Genomic DNA, 23,620 nt, shown 5'->3' with positions numbered 1-23,620 from the left:
AGTAAGACAAAGTTGACAGTAGAGACCACAATGCATTGCTCAGTTACAGAATACCAAGAGTATTTCCACCTGTGACTGCTGGATAGTGGACATATTTCAGTGAGAATCGTTTAAAAAATCCATTGTTTGTCCTTTCTTTTGAGAAAATACAGTATAATAACTTTTCCTGTAATTCAGTAGCATGCATTGAATTCTCTGATCGTTAATTGTATTTGTTTTAGCTACTGCTGTAATCCTGACCACCTGTCCATGCAATATAATGTTGGCAATGCTCTGTAGGAGCGTTTTTCTTTTTCATTTGTCTTAAACTGTGTACATGAAAAACCCCATGGTTAACTGTTACACTTATTCAATGCCTGATCTTAAAAATAAGACAAGATGTCAAATACAGTATCTGCTACTGACTAGCTTCTTTCAGATTTCTATGAACATGTGATTGTGTGCATACAGTACATATACAGCACATACAATTATCTACACAATTTAATAGTTGCCAGCAGCCATATTACCCTGCAACTCAACTGACATCCCACTGAAGCTAAGCAGGTACTAGCCTGTCCAGTATCTGGATGGTAAACCTCCTGGGAAAAACTAAGGTTGCTGCTGGAAGAGGTATTAGAGGGGTCACTGGTGGCCACTCACCCTGCAGTCTATGCGGGTCCTAATGTGGCAGGGACACTATATTGTAAAAAGCTGTCGTCTCAGTTGAGACACTGTAAAACCAAGGTCTTGACTTTCTGTGGTCATTAAGGACATCTCTCGAAAAGAGTAGTGTTACCCCAGTGTCCTGGCCAAATTTCCCATTGGCCTTTACCAACCATGGCCTCCTAATAATCCCCATCTATGAATTGGCTTCATCACTCTGTTCTCCTCCCCACTGATAGCTGATGGCTGCTGTTGCATCATCCAGGTGGATGCTGCACATTGGTGGTGGAGTGGAGTCCCCATTACCTGTAAAGTGCTTTGAGTGGAGGCTCCAGAAAAGTGCTATATAAGTGTAAGGAATTATTATTATTAATTGTATTTCAAAATGTACGTTTTTGTGATTATTCTCTTTATTTTCTTATAGCTTTTGCATATAACTATATTATTTTAAAATGATACATGGTTTGATTATCGATAGTTGTACTACTATTCCAACGAGATAACTAGATTATACTTAAATTGCTGTATGTGATAAAACAAGGCCACAGATTAATTTACTGAACACTAAGACTTAGTACAGTCCATTCTAGTGATGTCAGATCTAAAAGTGCAAATACTGACATTTAGAGAACCACTGCTAAATTACAATAAAAACTCAATAATGTAAATAATCTTTTTCAATTGATTATATATTGAACTCTGAGCTTTTGATTCTTTTAAATACACATTAACAAAAAGCAAAGTTAAATACACATTAACATTTCAGTGGGCCAGGCAACCATTGAAACACAGCAACATATAGCGTTCCTTGATGAGCACCCATAAGTATGGATGCAATGCAATTGCATGATTGCTACCAAGGGTAGGGTGGGATTCATAGCTCGAATTAGCATACACTTCTTCCTCTTGTGTGGTTAGCTGTTAGCTGAGCTGTAAAAAATTCCCATTTTGTGGGAGTAGATGTAACACATGTTGGTTTCACAAAAAAATTGGCAATCCTAAGTATGTAAAAATGCGAGAATGAATCGATTAATAATCTCCATAGAACACAAGAAAAAGATTCAAGAAGCTTTTAAGATATCCATGAACATCATTGGTATAAAAATCGCTTGGTTGCTATTGGTAAAATTGAAAGCAGACTGTAAGATATGTTATCGGTGAATAAAATGTTCTGCTTCAACAGTCAGTAAACTAGTGCAGAGAAACCAGCCAGCCAGCCCTGTTTGTTCCAGATGTAATTATTTTCAGTTTGCGGTAGCTACAGCATCAGAAATTTCAGAAATTGCACGACCCACACATCAGTAGAATTACTTCAGCTCACTATTTGCATGATCTAAATCTGTTCATAGGTAGTGTTGGCAGCTGAGAGACAAAACCACATCTTCTGTGGACCAGAGAACACCTGAGGTGGGGGCAGAAAGAGTGATGGTGTGTTTTATTGTTTGATGAATAATGTTCTGACCATGATGACCTTTAGAAGATATGTGGAGACGTTATGGCGAGCATTATGACTCAACTTTTAATAACTTTTTAAATGGTGGAATTGTGATTATTCTAATAAATTCTAAATTTCTATTGACGTTTTCTGAAGTTAAATTTTTAGTGACCACTTTTCCTCATTTGTAAATTCACCTATTCGCGTACTGCACAAATGAAGAGTAAATGTGAGGACACACTTCTGCAATATTTTCAGCCTGCAGATTTTCTTTGCCCAACCTGCATGTCTCCGTAGTAAAGGTATATCTTGGTTAATGAAGAGTTTACATGTTTATGTGCCAGTGCGTCATGGGCCATTCAGTTCCTTCAAGAAAGAGATAGATGTGCCTTGTGTGTAGACCTGTTACCTGTATGTAACGTAGCGTTGTGCTGTGAAATAAAAGAAATGCTAAATAACCTCCTTACTTTCTTGTCTGTTTTTACTGTGCTGTAATAAACTTTATTTCAGTACAGTAGTGCTGCATTTATAATAGTATAAAAAGTTGATGTAAAAAGTATAGAAAATGTGCTGCACTAAGAATGAAAAAAACAAACTCTAATGGAATCATAACAGTGATCTAATTTATTTGCACATGGAATAACTTGAATTATATGGGGAAAACAGTGCTTTTTTTAAGTTTCTAGTACTCAATTTCATTAAAAGTACTTACTACCAGTTATTACTTACACTACTGTATATCTGAAATAGTTTAGGAGTTATAACAAAAATATTACGATGGAAATGCTTATTTTGTGAGCCGCGGAACCATACCCTATGTTCGCAATTAAGTATTAAGTCCCGTATTCGCTAATTCACCATTCACAGAAACTTCTAGCTTTTACATAAAGCTTAACCCTTGTGAATACCAAGATTTTACTGTATTGGCGATTTAAGACAGTTTTACTGCCCATGGGATACGTGGACAAAGGCCTTAAGCCAATGGCTTATCTCATTGCATGAGCCAAACAGAAATCGTCCATTTTCTAGCAGGACAATTTAAGACCATGCAGTACTAGGATTACAGTGGTACAACAAGAAAACAATGCTAAGTCTTCCTATGATCAGCCTTTCTCCCTATCTATGTTTAACACAACATTTGCCTTCTGTAACTATTTTTAACTTCACAGTCTTATTCCTATGTGGATCCACTCTAAATGTTTTGTCATCTTGTATAGACGAATGTTTAGCTCAGCCCTGTGTTTGTGAGACCTCAGGCAATCAAGCTTCAGAGAGGTGTAATCTAAACATTTTTTAGGGTTTATTTAATTTAAATCTTTGAAATATCCAAAGTACTGTATTTACACTTGTTCTCCAGGTTACACCAGGGTTCAATTTAGTAAGTCTTTACATAAACCTACAGTAGGAAGTGACCCTTTCTTATTCATTGCATGAACACATATAGAGATCACTATTCTTGATATTGCAGTGATTCTCCCTTATTTTCCCTAGCTGTGTCAGTAAGTGAGGAAGGGGAGACAGGAGGGAAGAATTGCAGGCTCACCAGGGTTTATTGTCCTTTATTGGTTAACAGGTGTGTGACCTAATCTATGAGAAAGATACACAGAGCAAGAGAGAATATAGCAGCAGCTCTAGGAGACTTATGAAGTGAAGACAAAATGAAGGGGAAAATCTCCTTTTATATATAGGGAGAATAAATTAATGATGAAGTAAAAATGTTTTAAAACCCCATAATTAGTATAAAAAACAATAAATATGTCATACTGTACAATTTAAACGTATAGTGACATAAATATTGGAGAGAGAATTACCTTTTGACAAATTAATAAATACTGTACTATATGTTTCATTACACTACACTGTCTTCTTCAGTAATTAAACACAAAATAAAATACACAATAAATAGTGAAATCACTTGGGTACTTCCCTGACATGACTAATACAGGTTACTCACAATAGTCCACAAAAAAGCACAAGATGATATGAAGAGTTTGCCACTCATGCTTGAAAACAAAGTGAGACTACAGCATAAAATGGCACCCTGGTGGATGCTGGTGGTGACTACATGACGTCGACTCCAATCTTTTCACTCACAGAAGGAGATTACTATGTGCTCTTTACAAAAGAAACTTAACTTAAACTTTCTGTAACTCAACAGTTTTATTTGAGTGGAATTATGGGATTTTTTTACTCTAAGCAAATTTATGTATTGTAACTCGTGTCATTTAGCCTGTGGATTAAGTTGTACCTTGAAGAATAATGTTTAAATATTGTTTAAGTAATCATAATTTAAGTTCAAGCTCAAGTTTATTGTCATTATACTCATACAGGTATATGGTATAAAGAAATGCTATTCAGCTACTGTAGCTCTCAAACGGTAAGCAGTACAAAAAACAACAACAATACAATTGTATAAGAAAAGAAGGACAGAGACAACAGGCAATGGGCAAAACAACAACAGGTAACAGGTAATGTGCAAAACAACATCAGATGTGCAAAATCACACATCAACAGAATGAAATAAAGGTGTGAGGCAGAAATACAGTAGATTTCAATGTGTGTTTGAGTTCTGATAAAAATAGAAGGCACAGTGAGGGTTCAGACTGTAGGTGAGAGAGGCTGGGAGTTTAATAGTTTGATAGTGCGAGGGTCAAAACTGTCTCTGACTCTTGTAGTCCTGGCCCGAATGCTCCAGTACTGTTTCTAGATGGTAGAGGGTCAAACAGTCTGTAGCTGGGGGATGTTAGGTCTTTAATGATGCTTAGAGCTTTCCTAAAGCACCATCTGACATAAATGTCCTGTATAGATGGGAGGGCAACCCCAGTTTTCACCACCCGCTGTAGGGCTTTGCGGTCAGCTATACTGCAGTTGCCATACCACACTGTGATGCAACTTGTCAGTGTGCTTTTTGTTATGCATCTGTAAAAGTTAGTGAGGATTTGGAGACATATCCTAGCCTTTTTCAACTGTCTTAGGAGGTACAGGCGCTGTTGCACTTTCTTAATCAGACAGGTGACGTTGAGAGACCATGTGAGGTCATCCGTGATATGGACACGGATGTCAATAGTTTTCACTGAAGTGTCTTACAGAATAGTTGCTGATATAAATTGGTACTAATTTTGATAGCATAAAGAGAAACATATAACTTTTAGAATGATTTCATATGGTAATATTTGTGCTCTGATCCATTTTTCCTTTTTTTTATCCTGCTGTTACGTCCCAGTGTGTGGTCTATTTGTGTTTTTGTTATGTTCCACACTTCTTTGATTGTTCTCCCTCCCCCATTGGCCCACCATTACACCACTGTTTCCATATAACATCATCATCAATTAGCTTCTCGACCAATCACAACTCATCTTATTCAGTATAAAACATGGAGGTTTTCAGAAGGAAGAGGCCTTTCGTTTGACTTTGGTCACGCTCAGCTTCGGCTTTGTCGGTTTGTCGGTTTGTCGGTTTGTCGGTTTGTCAGTTTGTCAGTTTGTCAGTTTGTCAGTTTGTCAGTTTGTCAGTTTGTCAGTTTGTCAGTTTGTCAGTTTGTCAGTTTGTCGGTTTGTCGGTTTGTCGGTTTGTCGGTTTGTCGGTTTGTCGGTTTGTGTGCGTATTTTCGTATAGCTTCGGCTTTGTTGTTTTGTTGGTTTCTGTTTGTCTCTTTGTACTTTTGTTTGTTTGTGTTATCCTTATTTTGTTTGTCTTGTGTGGTTTTGGGTAGTCAGTGGAGGTTAGCTAGGGTGTGGAAGAAGCTGAATACCGTGTGTTTCGGGTTTTCTTTCGTGGCCAGGTTAGCTTTCCCTCACTTCAATAGCCAGCTCCATTTTGTTTGTTATTTTCTTTTCTTTGGCACCACTCTAGTTCCCTTCCACTGTGTGTTACAGTGTCCTATTTTGAACCAGTCACATATTCACCTTAAAATCATCACTTTTGCACCTACCCTTGTTGTCATGCTTCCTAAGTCCCTCACCAGAACCCACCTACTTCCAAAAATTATCCTAAATGTTACACCCCTTTACCCCTAGACGCCTGGGGTCATAACACCTGCTCATATGTTTTTCCATGAGTCATATTCTTCTTCAAACTCTACTTATAATAAGATAAAATGCAAGCTATGATCTCTATACATGTAAACTAATTATGACATTTGAACTAAATTACAGTAAGAGTTGTAACAGTAACATATTAATGTCTCTTCTGTGAAACAGGAAAAAGGCTAATTGTAATTCATGTTGAAGTACAAGTAACCCAGTCTCAAGAGAACAGTATTCAGGAAACAAAGTTTTAAAATTCTGATGCCATTCAGGTTTGAGAATTGGCTTGTCGTTTTTATTTTGCTGTGTTTTTCAAAGATGACTGAAATACCCGATACATTTGTTAAGAGATGCTGACATTTTTATCTTCTGAACTTTTTGGTCTTCATCTCTAATAGTAAATGGCTCGCTGTTTCTGTATTTATAATACATGTACTCTTGGAGATTGTTACAGGTGCCACAGTAAAGCAAAAATCACAATTATTTTGTTAGAAATTTGTCAACTTTACATTTAAATGTATTAATATAATTCTGTTTTTGTAGGATGTATATTATATTGTTTTAGATATTAAAATAATTCCTATATGAAAATGTTCATGTTTAAAAATGTACTTTTTTACTTTTTTACCAATTTATAGTGTCTGAGAAACGGTCTCTTTCACATTACTAGTCTGCCTACGTGACACTTCTCTGACTTAACAGAAGTGTCCCGTTCTGGGGACAAAAGCCCAGATGATTTTAACTATGAGATGTCTTGAAGATATAAGACATTCAAATTAGATGTTAAGGGAAGGGGCTTTGTAATGCAGGATGTCTTATGTTAATATTCTAATTTGAATATAAAAGAATCCTTGGCAGTTTTTCTTTGGATCATAGTTGAACACAGGGACCTTATGCACTGGTATTCCACACACGACTGACAAGACAATAGAAAAACTTAGCATTTTATCCATTCTTTGTTTATGACTGTAATGTATCTCCCTTATTGGGATCCAAAGAGAATTGTTGGTAAGCTAAGTCTGACAAAATTCAAATCAGAAATGGTAGACCTCCTTTCTTACTGTCTCTTCTTTATTTTGGTATTTAAAATTAATAGAACATTTCACATGAAGTTCACACTGTTGCACACTATTATACTAATGCTGGTGTGTGGTCTTCAATAAGAGACATGGTTTTGCACTATTTCTAGTTCACTGGTATGTTTATTGGCTTGTAACCTTCCACAGTTACAAGCATTCTAACCCAGTTACACCAGAAACTACAGGTTTCTGCATTATCAGGTTTCCACACTAAGACTGAGAATTTAGAATATTTAGGCTTTTGCTGCAGGTGCCTTTCATTGTTTTAAATCCCAAATCTAAAAGTACAAACTGAAATAACATAAAACATTTAAAAAGGATTAAAATACAAATCAATTATGAATCATAGATACAAAATATTCAATGGGGTTTATTATTGCAGTGAATAGAAGAATTTGTGTTAAAAGTTCAATGACTTAAAATAATTCACACTCTGAGGCCTCAGGTATCCTAGGCCTTACCTTTTAGGTCACGTTCTATACCCTAGCTCAGTATATAGTCATAGCAGACTGAAATTTATATTTTAATAAAAGATGTCAGTAATAAGAATGAATATATTCAAGTCAATTGCCAAGCTTGAAATATATTGTGGCAATGAACTAAGTTTTAAATTTTCACAATTACTTCCATAGGACCTACTACATTTTGTAGGACCTACTACATTACATCTTATCACTAGTTTTTAAAACTTTTAATTTCAATAAAAATGTTTACCCTATTTTTTTTCACTACCGAAATGTTCTTGTATGTTTTGGATTCAAATTTATTGTGATTAACTAATCGCAGACACTTTTCGTGATAAGAATATGATGAATGCAAACTACCGTGCAAAAAAAGTTTATTTTTATATATAAAAATAATAGATGCAAATTGGAATTGAATGTATAGTTGTTTGCTGAATTTCTGAAGTCTATTTGAGAACAAGAACTTTCTGTATTTCTTTTTCTAAAGAGTAAAATTCTAAATTCTTTTCTAATTTGTAATACTATTTTTTCATTATAATTTTTATTTGTATGGAAATATAGGCACATTCAATTATTGTAAAAAGTCACCTTTTTCACAAGTATTTATATTGGCTAAAAGTGAAATACAAAGAAGTAATATTTCTTTTGTTTGCAATTAGACTCTGCAGTACCCAAAACACACATATTTTATTAAATCTCCAAATTAAGGTATATTTCTGTTTGGCTTCAGCCGGTAACTTACTTTATCTGAGGTAAATTCATTTTTTTGTTTTTCTTTAGTTACATATTATCACTTGCAGTGGATCAAAATACAGTACATTTCTTGTTAATTTGAAAATTATACATCTTATAAAATGAGATTTGTGTGTTGAAAGTATTGATTGAAAAGTACACTGTGGAACCTCACACAAAGTGCACAAAATGGAAACGTGAAATTGTTCTGTGGTGTAGTTTTTCTGATATTTGAATTATTTAGTCAATTAAGTTTATAAGCAGTTTATAATAAATAAAAATCAGTTTAATACGTTTATAATCAATTAACTCTATAAACAATTATTTAAAAAACATTATATTAATAATTTTAATAATACCATTATTATTAATAGTAATGGTATTATTAATACCATTATTCAGGTATTGTTCAGGTAATAATAATACCATTTCTCTGGGAATGCCTGCTTTTCCCACAATATCGAGTGAATAGAACAAGAGGTAGGAAATATGAACATTAGCCATGTATTGGCCCACCTAAATGTTTTTGTGCTGTTTTACCTTTATTGGGTAGCAATTGACAGTTACTGTATAAACTTTGGAGGTTATTTCTGAGTTACTAATGCATATTTCAGTAGCTTTCTGTGCATCATTTAAAAAATTCAGTTTTCCATCATATAGCAAAACTAGCTGATATTCGTTTGCTTTCAATCATCCATTCTACTTGCCCATGTTTCCAGCTCAATTAGTGCCATGCTTTTACCTTCAAGAATGGAAATAGAAATAGTGTATTGCAGTATATATAACAAATTATTTTATAAATAGTTTTTCTTAAGCTTTCGTCACAATTGAAATTTTAATTTTTAAGAAATTGGAATCACCAATTAATTTTATTTTAATAACCACCACCAGACTTATTCCCAATCAATAGGAAACTATTGATCAGTTTTGGAAGGTAAGAGTGGTGGATGTCTTATTTTTAAATCTACTGTATATTGTAAGACAAGTCCTTCCAGTTTTCACACTGCAAGCATCATGGCAGAGGTAGCATGAAATGGAGGAGTGGTATTGCTCTCATGGATTATGCTGCAAGCTCGCAGGTCCCCAGTAAACCACAGGGATTGCTGTTATGTGATGTGTTGAGGACTTCTTGGATGTCTCAAGCCACGATGCTTTTATTAATAAAAGCCCACCCTACCCTCGTTGCTCTCAGCCTGTCGATCTGTCAGTGCTGTCAGTGCTGGTGGGAATCTAAGTTACACTCAGCTGATAACATTTTCTTATTATAGCCAATTCCTAACTGGATGTGTCAGTATATTTACTTGTTGACCAAATAGGGACTCCCCAGATGTGCAGTTTCTCATTCTACTAAATAAGAAGGCTATAACAGGAATCCACTAAAATTATTACCAATTAATAAATATCAATGTTTGCAATGTTTATAGTTCAATTATTTTGAAATCTTTTATTTCAAAATGTAATAATAATACAATTGAAAAAACAAAGTTTCTGGAGCTTTTAGAATTGCTACAATTGTAATATTTTTTTTAAAAAGGGTTGGTGTGGAGATGAATTTCTGAAACAAAGCATGTGTGAAAGAGCCTGCATATATACATGCAGAATGATGTTTTGCTTTAATTGGATATAAATAATGTAAAGGAAGGCAAATGTTAAACTGCACAGAATGTTACGATTTATAAATACATTTTTAAAATGTCAATTAGCATTGCAGGTACAATTAATAAAAGCAGAAATGCTCCTGTTCACTTTGATAATACTATTTACGTTTTAAAGAATATTTTTTTTTACTTCTGCCTGCTGTTGTGGTGGTAAGTCCTTTGTGTCATACAGACCTTTCTCATTAATTTTTCCAATTATTATTCCTTTTCTTTTTATTTCTACCGGCAAAAATCTACAGACTATATGAAGTGAAATAATTAGCTACTCACAATATTGCAGAGGTGTAGTGCAAGAGCAGGTCAGTCGGTGCATCCTGCGGATTCTGACATTTCAAATTACCTGAACAACACCTGAAGCAATCTTTGGACCTAATTAACATCCCACCTAGTTAATGTCAGAGCTAAATGTACACATCGTTTAAAAAGGTAGAGGCAAAGAATAATACGCATAGATTTTTCCATTTTTCCTATATGCAAAAATGCAGAAGCTTCTGGTATTTTGTTTGAGTGGAGTAACTCTTTTTCCATCAAGTAATCAATGCACTGCTGAATGAGTTCATTTTAATGCACTCAATCATGCCTCTAATGTTCATAGCTTACGGGCGCAAGCATCAGTAATGCAGGAATGTTATATGGCTTCAGTTTGGGCCATTTCATAAAATATTCATGGAATCAAAAATGTGCATCAAAATAGGGGCTGGGAGAATTACATTTATGTTGCTTCTGTAGTGGCAGCTGTGCATTTGCACTCATTTGTGTTTAAGCATATTTTTAAAACAAAGTATATAGGCTGTAGTATTTTAATTTTGAAGAGTATGTATCTGTAAGAACAACACTTGGGCTTTGGTTATGGAACTGAAAAGCTTCCTGGCTTTGACATTGCACAATGTCTTCCCATAGACAGTAAAGAAGTGATGCAAAAAGATGAAATATTACTGTAATGCCAGCTCTATTCATAGTCTGCCATTCCTCACTTTACATCAATCCATTCAGTCTTGCATCTCTACGAATGTGTTTGCCTTGTAGATGTCACTTTAATATTCTCCACGTTTCTCACAGTTACTTTGTGAACAGTCCTTTTTTCAAAGCAGAGATACAAATATCTCTTTCAATACTCCAAGTAATACAAAGATTGAAGCTAAATTCTTTGAGGTTTGTTTTAGAAATACATGCTTAAAATATTGTACAACCATATACATTTTTAAATTCTTCAAGATGGTCATGACTATTTTCCATCTTTTTGTGAAAACTCTGTAGCGAAAGAGGGAATATTCACATCTCATTTTATTATGACACATAGCACTTCTATAAACTGAATGTAAAATGTTATTGATATGAAACTGACATAGTCTGACTTAAAGTCATTTCAATGAACCTTAAGCATTAATATTGATGGACCAAGCTTTGTGTAAAATGTTCCATGTTTGTTCTTGTCAGTATAAACAAGGAAACCCTTAAATATTAAACTCATCTTTGATTTTGTTCCACTGAATTCTTTCTATAACATTCCTTAGCCAAGGGATAGATCTTTTTCATCCTCATAATCAAGAGAATTGCACTCATCTTCAATTTCTGTTAACACTTGCTATTACTAGTGCATTACCTCTCTCTTGTGTTCTCATCATTTCCAAATATAAGAAAATAAAACATGTTTACTTTATGTAATGATTAATGATCTTACTCAAGATGACTAATGACAAAGCACGTGTTTTACAGTATATCCTTAAATCATGAATAAAGAATGAGGATTTTATTTGAATGAAGATACTGTATTACAAGAAAATTTAAATATTGTAATTAAATCATTATCATAGTTTCCCAACTAGTTTCCCAGTCCCAAGTGTCTAGACTTTCTTCTTTCTGTTTGTTGTCATCCTCTTTATTAAGGTAAGATAACATTCGAATTTTGGATATTTCCCCTGTATAAAACAGCCATTGATGGGCAACTGCCATAAATATTTACCTGTTTAAAATAATCAATGCTGTTGTAGATTATTGAAAACTCTTAGTTGGTTATGAATAACAATAATTTTGAAACATAAAAATGGAAGGTTTTAGCTTTACTCTGTCATCTGATTCCCAAATGAGCACATTTAAATGAGGCAAAACTGGAAGAAAAAAACTGCACTTTGACATGCATTTGCCACTTTTCAGCTCCATGTTTTAATAAAAATACCAACCTACCAAAAAAGACTGTATAAATATTAGTATTCACAAACTTTTGAACAGTTTACTGTTATATATGTTATAAGAGTTTTCTTAATCTGTGAATAATAAAAAAAATCTCTTTTTGCCATTTCAGTTTCTGTGATGCAAGAAGTGTATATATCTGGTATATAAAAGTATAAATCTGGCAATTACATTTTTGTAATTTGTCTTGTAAATACTAATATCAACTAGATTTATAAACTGTATGTTATGGATTATATATTTTAGTGTACATTGTATATTTTTATTTATTAAGATACTACTAAAATGTTTGCACTGATATTCTCCAGAATCACTTTGAACCAAGGCCAACAAAATCCTAAACCATGGCACAATTCAGCTAGAATGTGCATTTTTGATAGGCATTAAGAAAATAAAAGTATTTATTTTCAGAAGAATCTCCAAAAAGAAAAACCACTTGAAATAACTGGTAAATGTTTACCAATGACACTGAAATCCATGAAAACAGGATAAATATCATCTTAATTATTTTCTTAATGAATATTCTGAAAACAAAATGTATGGAGATGATATGGTGCATTAGTGAAAGAAGACATACAGTCTCAATTTTATTTCCTGAAGTAACTAATTGGGTATTATATCACCTTTCCAGAACTTGAATTCTGTTCTACCTAAATGATCTTATTATTTCACTAATTTGTAATTATAACCACTTCAGCGCCCCTCAAATGTAGTAATGATATTGAGATTTAGAATGGAAATTTAAACAACTCATAAAATTAAATATAACATATGCAAAAAGAATGAAAAAGAAAACTTTGACTCTTGATGCTACATAAAAATACATTACTAGTAGTCTAGGGGCTAAATCTGCATTTGCAATTCAGATGATTTCTTTTCAGTTCAGCAACAGGTCTTCTGAATACAGTTGATAAAGTTAACTAGTCTGCTTCCCGGAGTAGGAGTACACATACAGTACAAATTTATTTTTTTTAATATACCTACATTATTTTTATCTTAGTTTTGCTAGTGTTCCACCAGTATCAGTCATCAATCTGTAAAAGTTTCAGACACCTTCAAAAAAATTTTTTCTAGGATTTTTAGTTTTCTACAACTTGTTGCAAATTTGACATCATTCTGACTGTTATCCAATGATATGTTGCAAGTACTATTACATTTGTTTCAGGAAAACAGAGATTTATCCATTTCCTTTTGAATCTTTTTTCCTTTTTCTTTTTTAGCCCCTTTTCTGTTTTGTATAATTGCTTCCTTTTATACCTCAGAGATGTTTTGTATTTTGAAAACTCTCCACCAGAGCCTGCTGTTACATACTCATGTGGATAGCAATTCAGACCTAATGTATGTCACCAAGCTCCAAAGAAACAATAGTAAATGCACTGACTTGTGTTCTATTTTTTTATTTGATAAACAAAAGTGCTTAAAATGTAATAAAATGATATGGTAATGTTCAATGGCAAAAAACATGTTTATTGCAGGTCAGCTGGAGAAAGCCACTGAACATTATGAAGCATTCCATCATCTGACATTGGGGCGGGCATGGAAGGATGAGGCAGGGCGTACTCACAACTCGTTGGCCTGTGAAAGTCTCTGGAGGATTTACACATTACTCGCAGACAAAATGCTCGAAAATAAAGAACACAAGCAGGCCATCAAAACTCTAATAAAAGCCTTTGAAATGGCAAAAGAAGGTGGGTGGAAAATAACACTCTCAGATTCCTTTCTTTAATGTGCTAACCCCCGTTCTCCCAGGAGAGAAACTAAAAATCATCATATGCTTGACTGGCTGATTATACCCCATGAATTCTAAAGACAAATGCAGTCAATATACCTGCAAATCTGACCATAAAACAGAAGTGCCTTTCTTTCTCTGGTCGTGCTGCTGATACAGTAGATCCTATTAGTTGCTTGAAAGCTTGACTACAGTAAATGAATCTTTTTTCTTAGATGCCTGAGAGCAACTTCTAACATATTTTGAAGGTTAAAGAAAATGTTTTCCCTTATCTGAAATAAAAATAAGAATCACTTTCAAGATGTCACCTCCTTATTTTGCTGTTTGCTTATGGCTTAGTGTTTCTGTTACATTAAAAAGCGTCTGCTGAATGATAAAAATAGAAAATGTCAATCAGTAAAAACAGTAGGGTTGGCAGAACCCTGAGCAGATCAACATTATGTATAATTACAGCTTGTTTTAAAAAGGAAAATGTTTGCCTATAGTATAATATGATTGCTCCTACAGCCCATATAAATTTAGGATCAGTCAGTGCTTTAGGGTGTCTCAGTGGAGAGTCGCTACACACTGTTCAGATTTGTGGAAAAATTCATGTTCTTCTTCCTATCAAGGTAATACAGATTTAATAAATGAATTAATAAAAAATACAAATAAAATATTTTATGTGGGTAGCTGTGTCAGCATGCGTAGTCTGCAAAGAAACAAGTAATAGGTTAATTCCATGCTGAAAAGAGAAGAGAGAAAACACAACGTTTTGGCTTTTAAGCCTTCAGGTGTGAGATGAATAAAATATTTTATTTTTGTATATTCAACCATATTTCCTACATCCACATTTCACAACTATATACTGAGCATAAAAAATAATCGTATAATTTTTAATAAACTGCAACAGATGTACAAAGATATTTTCAGGAAAATGTCAAATTGTTGTTGTTTTTATTGTAGAAGGTGCACAGATATTTTATTGGACAGACATTTCACCTCCATGTGGTTAACACCTTTGTGCCTTTGATATGTTAGAGACTGAACTTAGTCAGTGCACTGTCCGGAGTGTTCACAACCAGCAATTTCTAACTTGGCAAGTCATTGCACTCAAAGACAGTCCGTCAATGGCAGGCAGTGAGTTTGAAGACCACAAGTCGCAACACCTCACAAAGATGGATGAGGAGGTCCGAGTGTAAGTGGGCAGGAGCATATACAGTACAGTAGTTGGTACAGAACATCATTTGTAGTAATGTCAGATGTATGGTAACTGTTACAGTAGTAACCTAATGTCACCGCACCACCTTAATTAAATCCTGGTGCTGCCCTTCCTGTGGGTGCATCCTCACATTACAACATCCCAGCAGGAGAAATCGCATACTCATGTGCTTGTAAACATGTGGTAATAACTGGGATGACATGTAGGGCTCAGAGCCCAGTAAACAAGAACATGCTTGTGCATAAGAAGAATGGAACAATCCCACTAGACAGCATCCACAACCTGATGCAAAGCATGAATTGCAGATGTAGAGCTTCCAATGGAGACCACACATATTACAAGCCTGTTACTTTCCCTGTTGTTTATTATTTTCTTTACTGGGACATACTGGTTCTATTCTGTGCCTTTCTTACTTTTTACCAGACTTAACTTTCAACAAGTTAAATCACTTCATCACCTTTATCCAAAGAACTCTTTGACTAATGAGGTGCTTATGCAACATTCAAAGTCACTTAATTGTATAATGGTCAGTCATGTTTAAAAAAACCTATATTGTGATGTTATTTCTGATGTTCATTATACAGTATGTTGTCTTTGTAAGCTGTCAGTCAAGCTATTATGATTTTTTTTTTCATGGGAAACAACGTTTTTAACAGAAGCTTCATATTATAAACTCACTTGTCAAAAGGAGATGTCACAGATTTCAGCAGGTCTGCTCCAATATGCTGTGAAAATGAAATTAACCTCAATGACAAAGTGTTGTATCCTCAGATCTTTTCTTCTGGTTTCCTGAGTGATTTTCTTTTTATGAGAAGTGTCTGTCAGACATGTACTGTACAGTATGTAATATGTAGTTTTAAACATCGACTGCTCATACAGTACTCTTCTGTTCAATGTGGTTGATGATGGGACATTGTGTTGGCAATTGTAGAAGCATTGAATATTGAAAATACTTAAGAGCACCAGAATTTGGAACAGTAAGGAACATTGTTGAAAGAACATATCGAATTTGAAATCAAGATTCACTTGTGTGAGGTCTGCACCATCTATGCAGAACATGGCTTTTTACCTTTTATCATTGTACATTCCAGTCCTATTGCTTCATGCTTTAGGCTGTATATCACGTAACAATCACAAGTGCCACTTTTACCTGAAATTTCTCATGAGGATACATTCTTTCTGTACAGAAATGTTTTTCCATTTCAGTTTGCAGAGCTTGAAATAATTATTGGACCACAGAATCTGTAGATCTTATGATGTCACTTATCTGATTCATTTTTTTCATAGAGGACATACAATACAAGTACTCATCTATTCTCAATAACTAGATTCTGGCTTCATGAAGTCATGCTGAATCTTCAGAAATCAGAAATAACTGTAAACATTTTTAGTAAACCAATCTTTTATAAAGCCATTGCAACATTGCTGTGGCAAACAAACATCTAGGCACAGTATTTGTAGGTGACTGGAAACTTTTATCAGGAAAGTGTATTTAATATACGCACTATATGTCCATCTGTGTTTATCTTTGTACTTTCATAGATTTTTTTGTGTGAAACAAAATACTTTGCAAAAAAGAGTCATCACTGAAATCATCAAAGTTTCCCTTCATGGAAATGTGAATATAAAAATGTCTACTTTTGTGAAGTGCCAGCATCACTGAATTTGCAGTAAAATTCAAAGGCACAAGGACAAGAAACAGAGTAACTAGGTGATGAACTACCTTGCCAGTTCTGAAATCCCAGTGAGTGTGCACTAACATTAGCGTTCATTTTTATCCCATGAATTATCTGTAACCACTTCTCATTTTGGAATAAAGGATATACCGTGGCTGATTTAAGGTTTGGGGATAGCCTAGGGCAAGTTATTCTAAGAGCCCCCCAATGTCAATGTGACTGCCTAGCAGAATAAAAGCAAGAGCAATAAACCTGAGGAAAAGTACTTGCATTGAACAGGGGCTCCCTGAGGCAATGGCCCAAGTGCCCTGTGGTTAAATCCTCCACTGAAAATATAATAATCAAACTACAGGGATGAAAAGAACATTGGTAGTGGTAGCAATCCAAAATCAAAATATACATTTAATTTTTTCTAAGTCTTTAATCTTTATAATCCTTTTTTTCCAGCGGGTGATAAAAAGATAGAAGGAAAGGCTGCTTACCGCGTAGGACTAGCTTATCAAAGTTCTGGAGATCAACAAACGGCTATGACTGTAAGTGTTACAATTTGTGGGGGGGTTTTGTGCAAGTTTTATTGTTTTTACTTTCATTTTCATTACAAAATTCACAATTCTTTTTTACAAATATTTTATGTTTGCATGTCACATGTTGTAATTTAACTAAAACTTATACTAGGTTTAGATGTAGCTATTGGTACTCCACAAACATAACTGTGTATAATATTCAATGCTTTGTGTTTTTATAAGGATTATAGAAATCACAATACAAATATGAGAAATAGGTTTACCCTAATGTCATTGCTACTACATCGGGTAATTGTGATAGAAAACAACAAAGGGTGAAGTATTTGGACATATTGAAGTATTTATGGGACAAACGCTGTATACTGTACATGTGGAAGTTTGACAAAGGAACAGTTCAGAAAACAGCTAACTTATTTAGAAGTTTACCTTAGTGCTACATTTAGTGGATATTATATTGAAATGTTTTTTATTTGAAACAGGCTTTGTATTTGACTAGTCTTTTTTATAAATTTATCATTGTGGTATGTCTGTGTTATTTATTAAATTGTTAATATAATTAACAGTACTAATTCTTTTGTAACAGAATTATTATTTTTTTATACCCATACACTTATTATGAGCTGATATTGTTCTGCTTTTCAATATTTCCTTTTAACTGTATATAACAAGTGGCCGACAGATTTTTTTTTGCTATTAAAATTGCAAATTGTGATAAATTATTTTACTCTGTACACGCCTGTGGGAGAAAAACACACAGGTTTCTTGTTTACTGAAAATTAAAATAGTATATATATAATTTATTGGATAAATTCAATTTTAATAAAACTTTAATTTTATTATTAAACAAAAACTTCTCTTAAAGGTTTTATGATTTTTTTTTTCACAGGAGTGGAGTCGTGTGCTCACTAGAGAATAGTGAAGCATAATCAAGTATCAAATTCATATATATATTATTGTATTTCCGGAGGGCAAGTGTTTTTTGGAATAAAATATAGGAAGCAGTTAGCAGCCATAAACATTTCAATGAGGCTGACATAAATCACTTAGAGATAATACAAGTTCCATGACACTGTTTCTAGTGTGTTTTCAGTAAATATTGTTCTTTTGAATGCCATGGTGCAATTTAGTTATATAGTACTACTATAAACAAATAATTATTCATTACCATGTTTGGAAGTGGTAGTTTGAGGTCCATAAATTCAATTAAGGCTGACATTAGTCAAGTCCCAATGAAGTAATTCTCTGACATACAATAGAGAGCGGCAAGTGCCCCCATTTTAAGAATTATTGCCTAAGATTTACATTTACATTGTCATTTTAATGGTCCCTTCAACTGAGCAGAGCTCAGATGCATACAGGGCCGCAATCACAGCCTTCCCTCCCTTAGGACTTCCGTTTGTCATTACACATAGCTTGCAAACTCTTTGCCATTAGAAGTCTCTGTGCCTGGTGGTAATGTGCAGTTTATCTGCTGCCTCAGAGAATGCTAAAGAGGTCCTGACACACGGTGGGGACTCCTGGGGTCTGGGCTCAGGGGTCTCAGTGGTTGTTTGCCTGTTTTCCATCAGAGTTTTCATCTCCTTTATCCTTTTGTGCTGCAGCCCACCTCGGGCAGTCTCCTTAGAGGGGATCTAAAAGGAGCAGCTGCTGTTAAAGAGTGCCATTTCCTCCTGCTGTCACCACGCTGGCATTCCCCATTAATATGCATATGAACTTGTTTCTCTTAGTTCTGAACTCTAATGACAAAGCGGGAAAGCATATGCTTGAAATATTTATGATCTTATCCAGTAATTAAGAGGTAGAGAAAAAAGGAGAATGATGCTTGGATTATTCACCATGCTGGCCTATGAAATGCTATAAATAGTCTATTCTTGCTATCTGTCATCAGAAAAATATTATGTGTCTTTTTATCCTTAAAGAATTTTAATTGCCCTTTACATTATTTTATTTCTTATCTTTCAAAATGAGGCATATTATGCTGTGTCAGCCTAAAGAGAAAGGAATTATTCTGTTGCTTTAGTTATCTGTCTCATGCAAACAAACTCACTATACTTTGACTATAATGGTAATCAGACATGAGAATAATTTACTGAGAGCGCAAGTAATGTTGTCTTATGTACACTACCCTACTCCCTCCCTACTCTCCTACTCTTTTTTTAGCATGACCAAATTGCTTAAATACCAATGTACAGTACATGTAAAAAGGTTTTTTATGTCTTTGTTGTAAATACAGATTTAAGTCACAGCTTAGCTGAAATGATTCTTTGCCATTATAGGTGTACAGTATATGGAATAGCTTAAACAACTCATAAGAATACTTTTTAGTTCTTTTTATTCTTGATACTTATGTTTAATGCTTTCCAACCTTTTATTTTCAAATCAGTGTTACATGAATACCCAAGAATCAATAATTACTACAGTAGCTATAGGCATAAAAAGGATCCTTTATAGATACAGACTAAAAATATGTATTTAACAGTGCCATGTATCTTTGATGTTAAAAAGCCCTCTCATAAAAATCTATTTTAATCTTCCTGAGTTACTGTCCCAGACAGTATTAAGGATACCTTTAGATAGTTATAATGGAACAGCTAATAATAATGATAATGCTCATCAGCCTAAAAAAGGAATATGTTTATTTAACTGTACAGTACATTTAATAACATCAAAAAAATAATGTTACTATTACCTTTCAGTGTTTTATGTTTTAGGTACCAAAGATGCAAGATGTCTGGACATATATGTCATTTTTTACAATTTTGTAACATCATATACAGAATAACAATGTTTTCAGATTTTTTTCTGAATTTAATCTTCTGAACTTTCCGAATTTAGTTTAAATCCACAATTTTGTTATTTGGTTAGATAAAACCTAAAGATCAAAACCGGAGTGCAAAAATGTCAGCTTTATTCTTTTGCTCTTGTGCTCTTGTGTATATTTACAGAAAGTGCCAAAAGTAAATTGTTTTTTTATTTTAATTACAAGTAAATACTCAAGTAATTTTACAAGTAATTTTCATATTCTTAAATTCTTATGGGATTACAATTTAACAGTATTAAATGTTAAATCTAAGAAATTATTGAATATAATTGTCAACAACAGACATCGAGGTCTATTTATTGGCAAAATTATAAAGCAATTAAAACACTGCTTGTTCAGCTCAATTTTATTGATGGTATTAAATCATTCTTTGTGTTCTGTTATTTTCTTTCCCACTGTAGTTTTTAATTTTATTAAGTCAAAGCATTCTTGCTTCTGATCTCTTATAAATGCCTAGTTGTTCCTGGTTGTGCAGATTTCTCTTCATTTAAAATCTATGTAAATTTTCTAAGTGCAAACGGGAAGGCAAAAAGCTTTGATGTGGAAAAATAAAGGTAATAATAAAGTGTGTGGCATACCATTCATGGAATTCTCCTTCTAAGTACTTGAAGACACTGAGGCATGCTCATGCATACAGTATGAAATAAGGGTCTTAGGAGGATACTGAATCTTGACAACCAGGTATATTATAGTCGACACTGCCGTGAGATAAAAGTAAACCAGACAGCTGGCCCACAGTACTTCGAATAGTTCATGCATTTGCACTTACCAAAATGTGGAAGTCTTCGTTCTCCAGTTTCATGCCTCTTCTTCCCTTTTCATTCATGCAGTAAAGGTCTCACTTTCCAGTAGGTATTGCCCTGTCTACTGACATGTTATTTTGGGCCCTGATGGCACACATTGCACCGAAGAAATCTCGAGCTTATTGGGCTGCGGTCTCATCGCTACTTCTATCCCCGCACTGCTTCCTGCTTGTCATTGCTCAGCACTCAGCGCCACACTGGCTTGTTTTGTCAATAACCATTTATTTGTTGCTGGAATAGCAGCAGCCATTACATCTGACCTCCCTGTTTCATCAATTATGGATAGATTATTGGATGTGAACATCTGCAAAAGCTTGCTGTTGGACTCACCTCCTGGCTGGGATTAGATAAAGTATTAAACTGTTGTTTATTGTCAGGCCAAAACTCTACTGGGAAGCCAGGGGGAATTCCTGAACCAGCAAACTCCCATCAGCAGGCACCTTAAATTGTTTAGTAGTGCCGCTGAGCCCCATAAGATGTTAGCCATTTATTATTTACACTTATTACTAGTTGTTATAACATACATGATAAAAGCTCCTGGCAGACACAATATTTAGTCATTGTTTGTCACATCCAACAATGCAGGAATAGAAGATAAAGCCTGTCGTTCTCACATGGCTGTTAAGGGTAACAGATGGAGCTCTAACACCTTGCCAAAAGCTACTTTCTACTGGGAAATTCTTCAGTTGGCAAGAAAAAATGTCACATATTATTTATAACTGACCATCAGTGAGCTTGGTCATTAATGTTGGAGGACTAGTACTGGAGTCGGAGGACCAGTAGTTGGAAAAAATAGTATTTTTATTTGTTTTTTGGGGTGGGGAAGTGGAAATACATGAAGAACCGCTGTACTTGAAGCTGCATGTGAACCTAAAATATGTTTTATTCCAGAAACAGTACTATTTATTTTAGTAATAGTCAAACACAATAGTATATGACCCTAGACTGTGAGGTGTCAGCTCTGCTATTATGTTGGAGTGATTGCTTTGATTTTATTTTTGGTCATTGATCTGAATAAGTTGAACACTGTCATAATTTAGTGGTAAATAGTATTGCTAATTGCAAATAAAGTAGGATATCTAATAAATACTACCAATAATATTACTTTTTTTTTTACAGTTACTCATCGAAATGTTAAGGTGTGAAATTAAGTGAAAATGGGCCATTGTAATTATTTATTTTGCTGATCAATTTATATAACACAGCTTACATTTGTACTTATTTACATTGAAATAGTCTGCATGATACACCTTGCTCAGGGGCATAAAACAGTGCTTCTCCCAAGATTCAGACCCACCATCTTTTGGTTATGAGTCCTTAATCACATCTGTTTTTTCACACTATGTTAACTATTCAGCCCCATCATTGAAACTGTAAATGAAATTTATTTAAAATGCCTCAATTGTAATGAGATTGGAAGTCCATATTAGCTTATTTTTGGTCACTCTTTTTTGTTTATTGTACAAGGCAGAGAAGTTTATAGCATAGGGATATGCAAATTACATTGAAAATACACAGTATACATGTACTGTAGCTTACTGTACAGTATGTACCATAAAACACATTAAATGTTAAATTTAAATAGGATAGTTTGAAATAGTTTGCATTGTTTTAGATTAGAGATACAGTACATCTTTATGGTTAAATGTAGAAACTGATATACAATTTATCAAATGCAATTAAAATCTTTATAAATACACATCTGATTTGTTTGAATTTTTCTAAAATCCATTGAACAGGTGGAATACTGTAACAGAAAGTAGACTCTCAGAAAAAGAGGCAGTTACATTCCAAGAAAAAAGCAAAAGGAAAGAAGATGGAAATACAACACCAGCGATTGTTTTTCATTTTTAAAGCTGATATCCAGCGTTAGCATTTGGCTTGTTTAGTTCCATTAAATAACAACGAATATTAATTTTGAATTAATTTTTTTCTCACTATTACTTCTGCTGTTGTGGTATTCAATTCAAAGATGAGCATTTTGGAGTTCAGGAGTTTTTTTATTTTAAGCAGTACTACACAGAAATAAGCTGGACAGCTGGATATGTTTTTGGAGTTGACTTTGTTTTGGAGTTGTCAGACTGCTGGACTGGTGACTGGCTTTAGATACAGTGAGAAAATTATTTTAAATTCTATTTATTTCTGTTTATTTATTTACACTTAATTTTATAGTATTCCAGTGTCATTTTTTAAATGTTTATCCTCTTTAATTTGCATTTCTCAAATTTTCTTGTGACCAAATCACCATATACAACTCTAAATTGAAAACCAGGTATTTTCCTTTGAAAATGAAGCCAATATTCTGGTATTTAATAGGATAAAAGCTAAAGTATTTAACTACTGACAAACTGCTTTTTGCATTTCTTTAGATAATTCCCACTTTTGTGTTCATAATTTTGTTCATTTTCAAAAGGCTTTGATATTGTAGGATGTAGATAGGGCAATGGATAAAAACTAGAGTACTGATAAGGAATGAATGCTGATATTAGGGAGAGAGAAAGTTAGTGGATATACTGTAAACAAGTATCTGTTCTGGAAGTGTAGGTAAACACATTGCAGATGACATTGAATTTAGACAGCTGTGGAATGTTATATGCAAGTAACAAAAGAATAAATATAAGATAGGAAGCACTCAGAC

The 23,620-nt window shown here is 34.0% G+C and overlaps 1 protein-coding gene across 6 annotated transcripts in view; it reads left to right on the top strand.

Moving 5' to 3' along the window:
• The window catches only part of ttc29 (tetratricopeptide repeat domain 29), a 91,810-nt gene that overhangs the window by 22,906 nt on the left and 45,284 nt on the right, over positions 1-23,620 (top strand). For 5 of the 6 annotated variants that reach the window (XM_088633143.1, XM_088633145.1, XM_088633147.1 and 2 more), the window contains 2 exons: positions 13,704-13,916; positions 17,282-17,367. In XM_088633143.1, coding sequence (XP_088489269.1) covers positions 13,704-13,916; positions 17,282-17,367 — 299 coding nt within the window. The remainder of the gene's footprint in view (positions 1-13,703; positions 13,917-17,281; positions 17,368-23,620) is intronic. The other variant, XM_088633146.1, reaches the window with a different exon arrangement.

Source organism: Lepisosteus platostomus, chromosome 1, assembly GCF_059453375.1.
Source record: "Lepisosteus platostomus isolate fLepPlt1 chromosome 1, fLepPlt1.hap1, whole genome shotgun sequence".
NCBI classification, from domain to species: Eukaryota; Metazoa; Chordata; class Actinopteri; order Semionotiformes; family Lepisosteidae; genus Lepisosteus; species Lepisosteus platostomus.
This window is presented reverse-complemented; position numbering and strand designations above follow the sequence as displayed.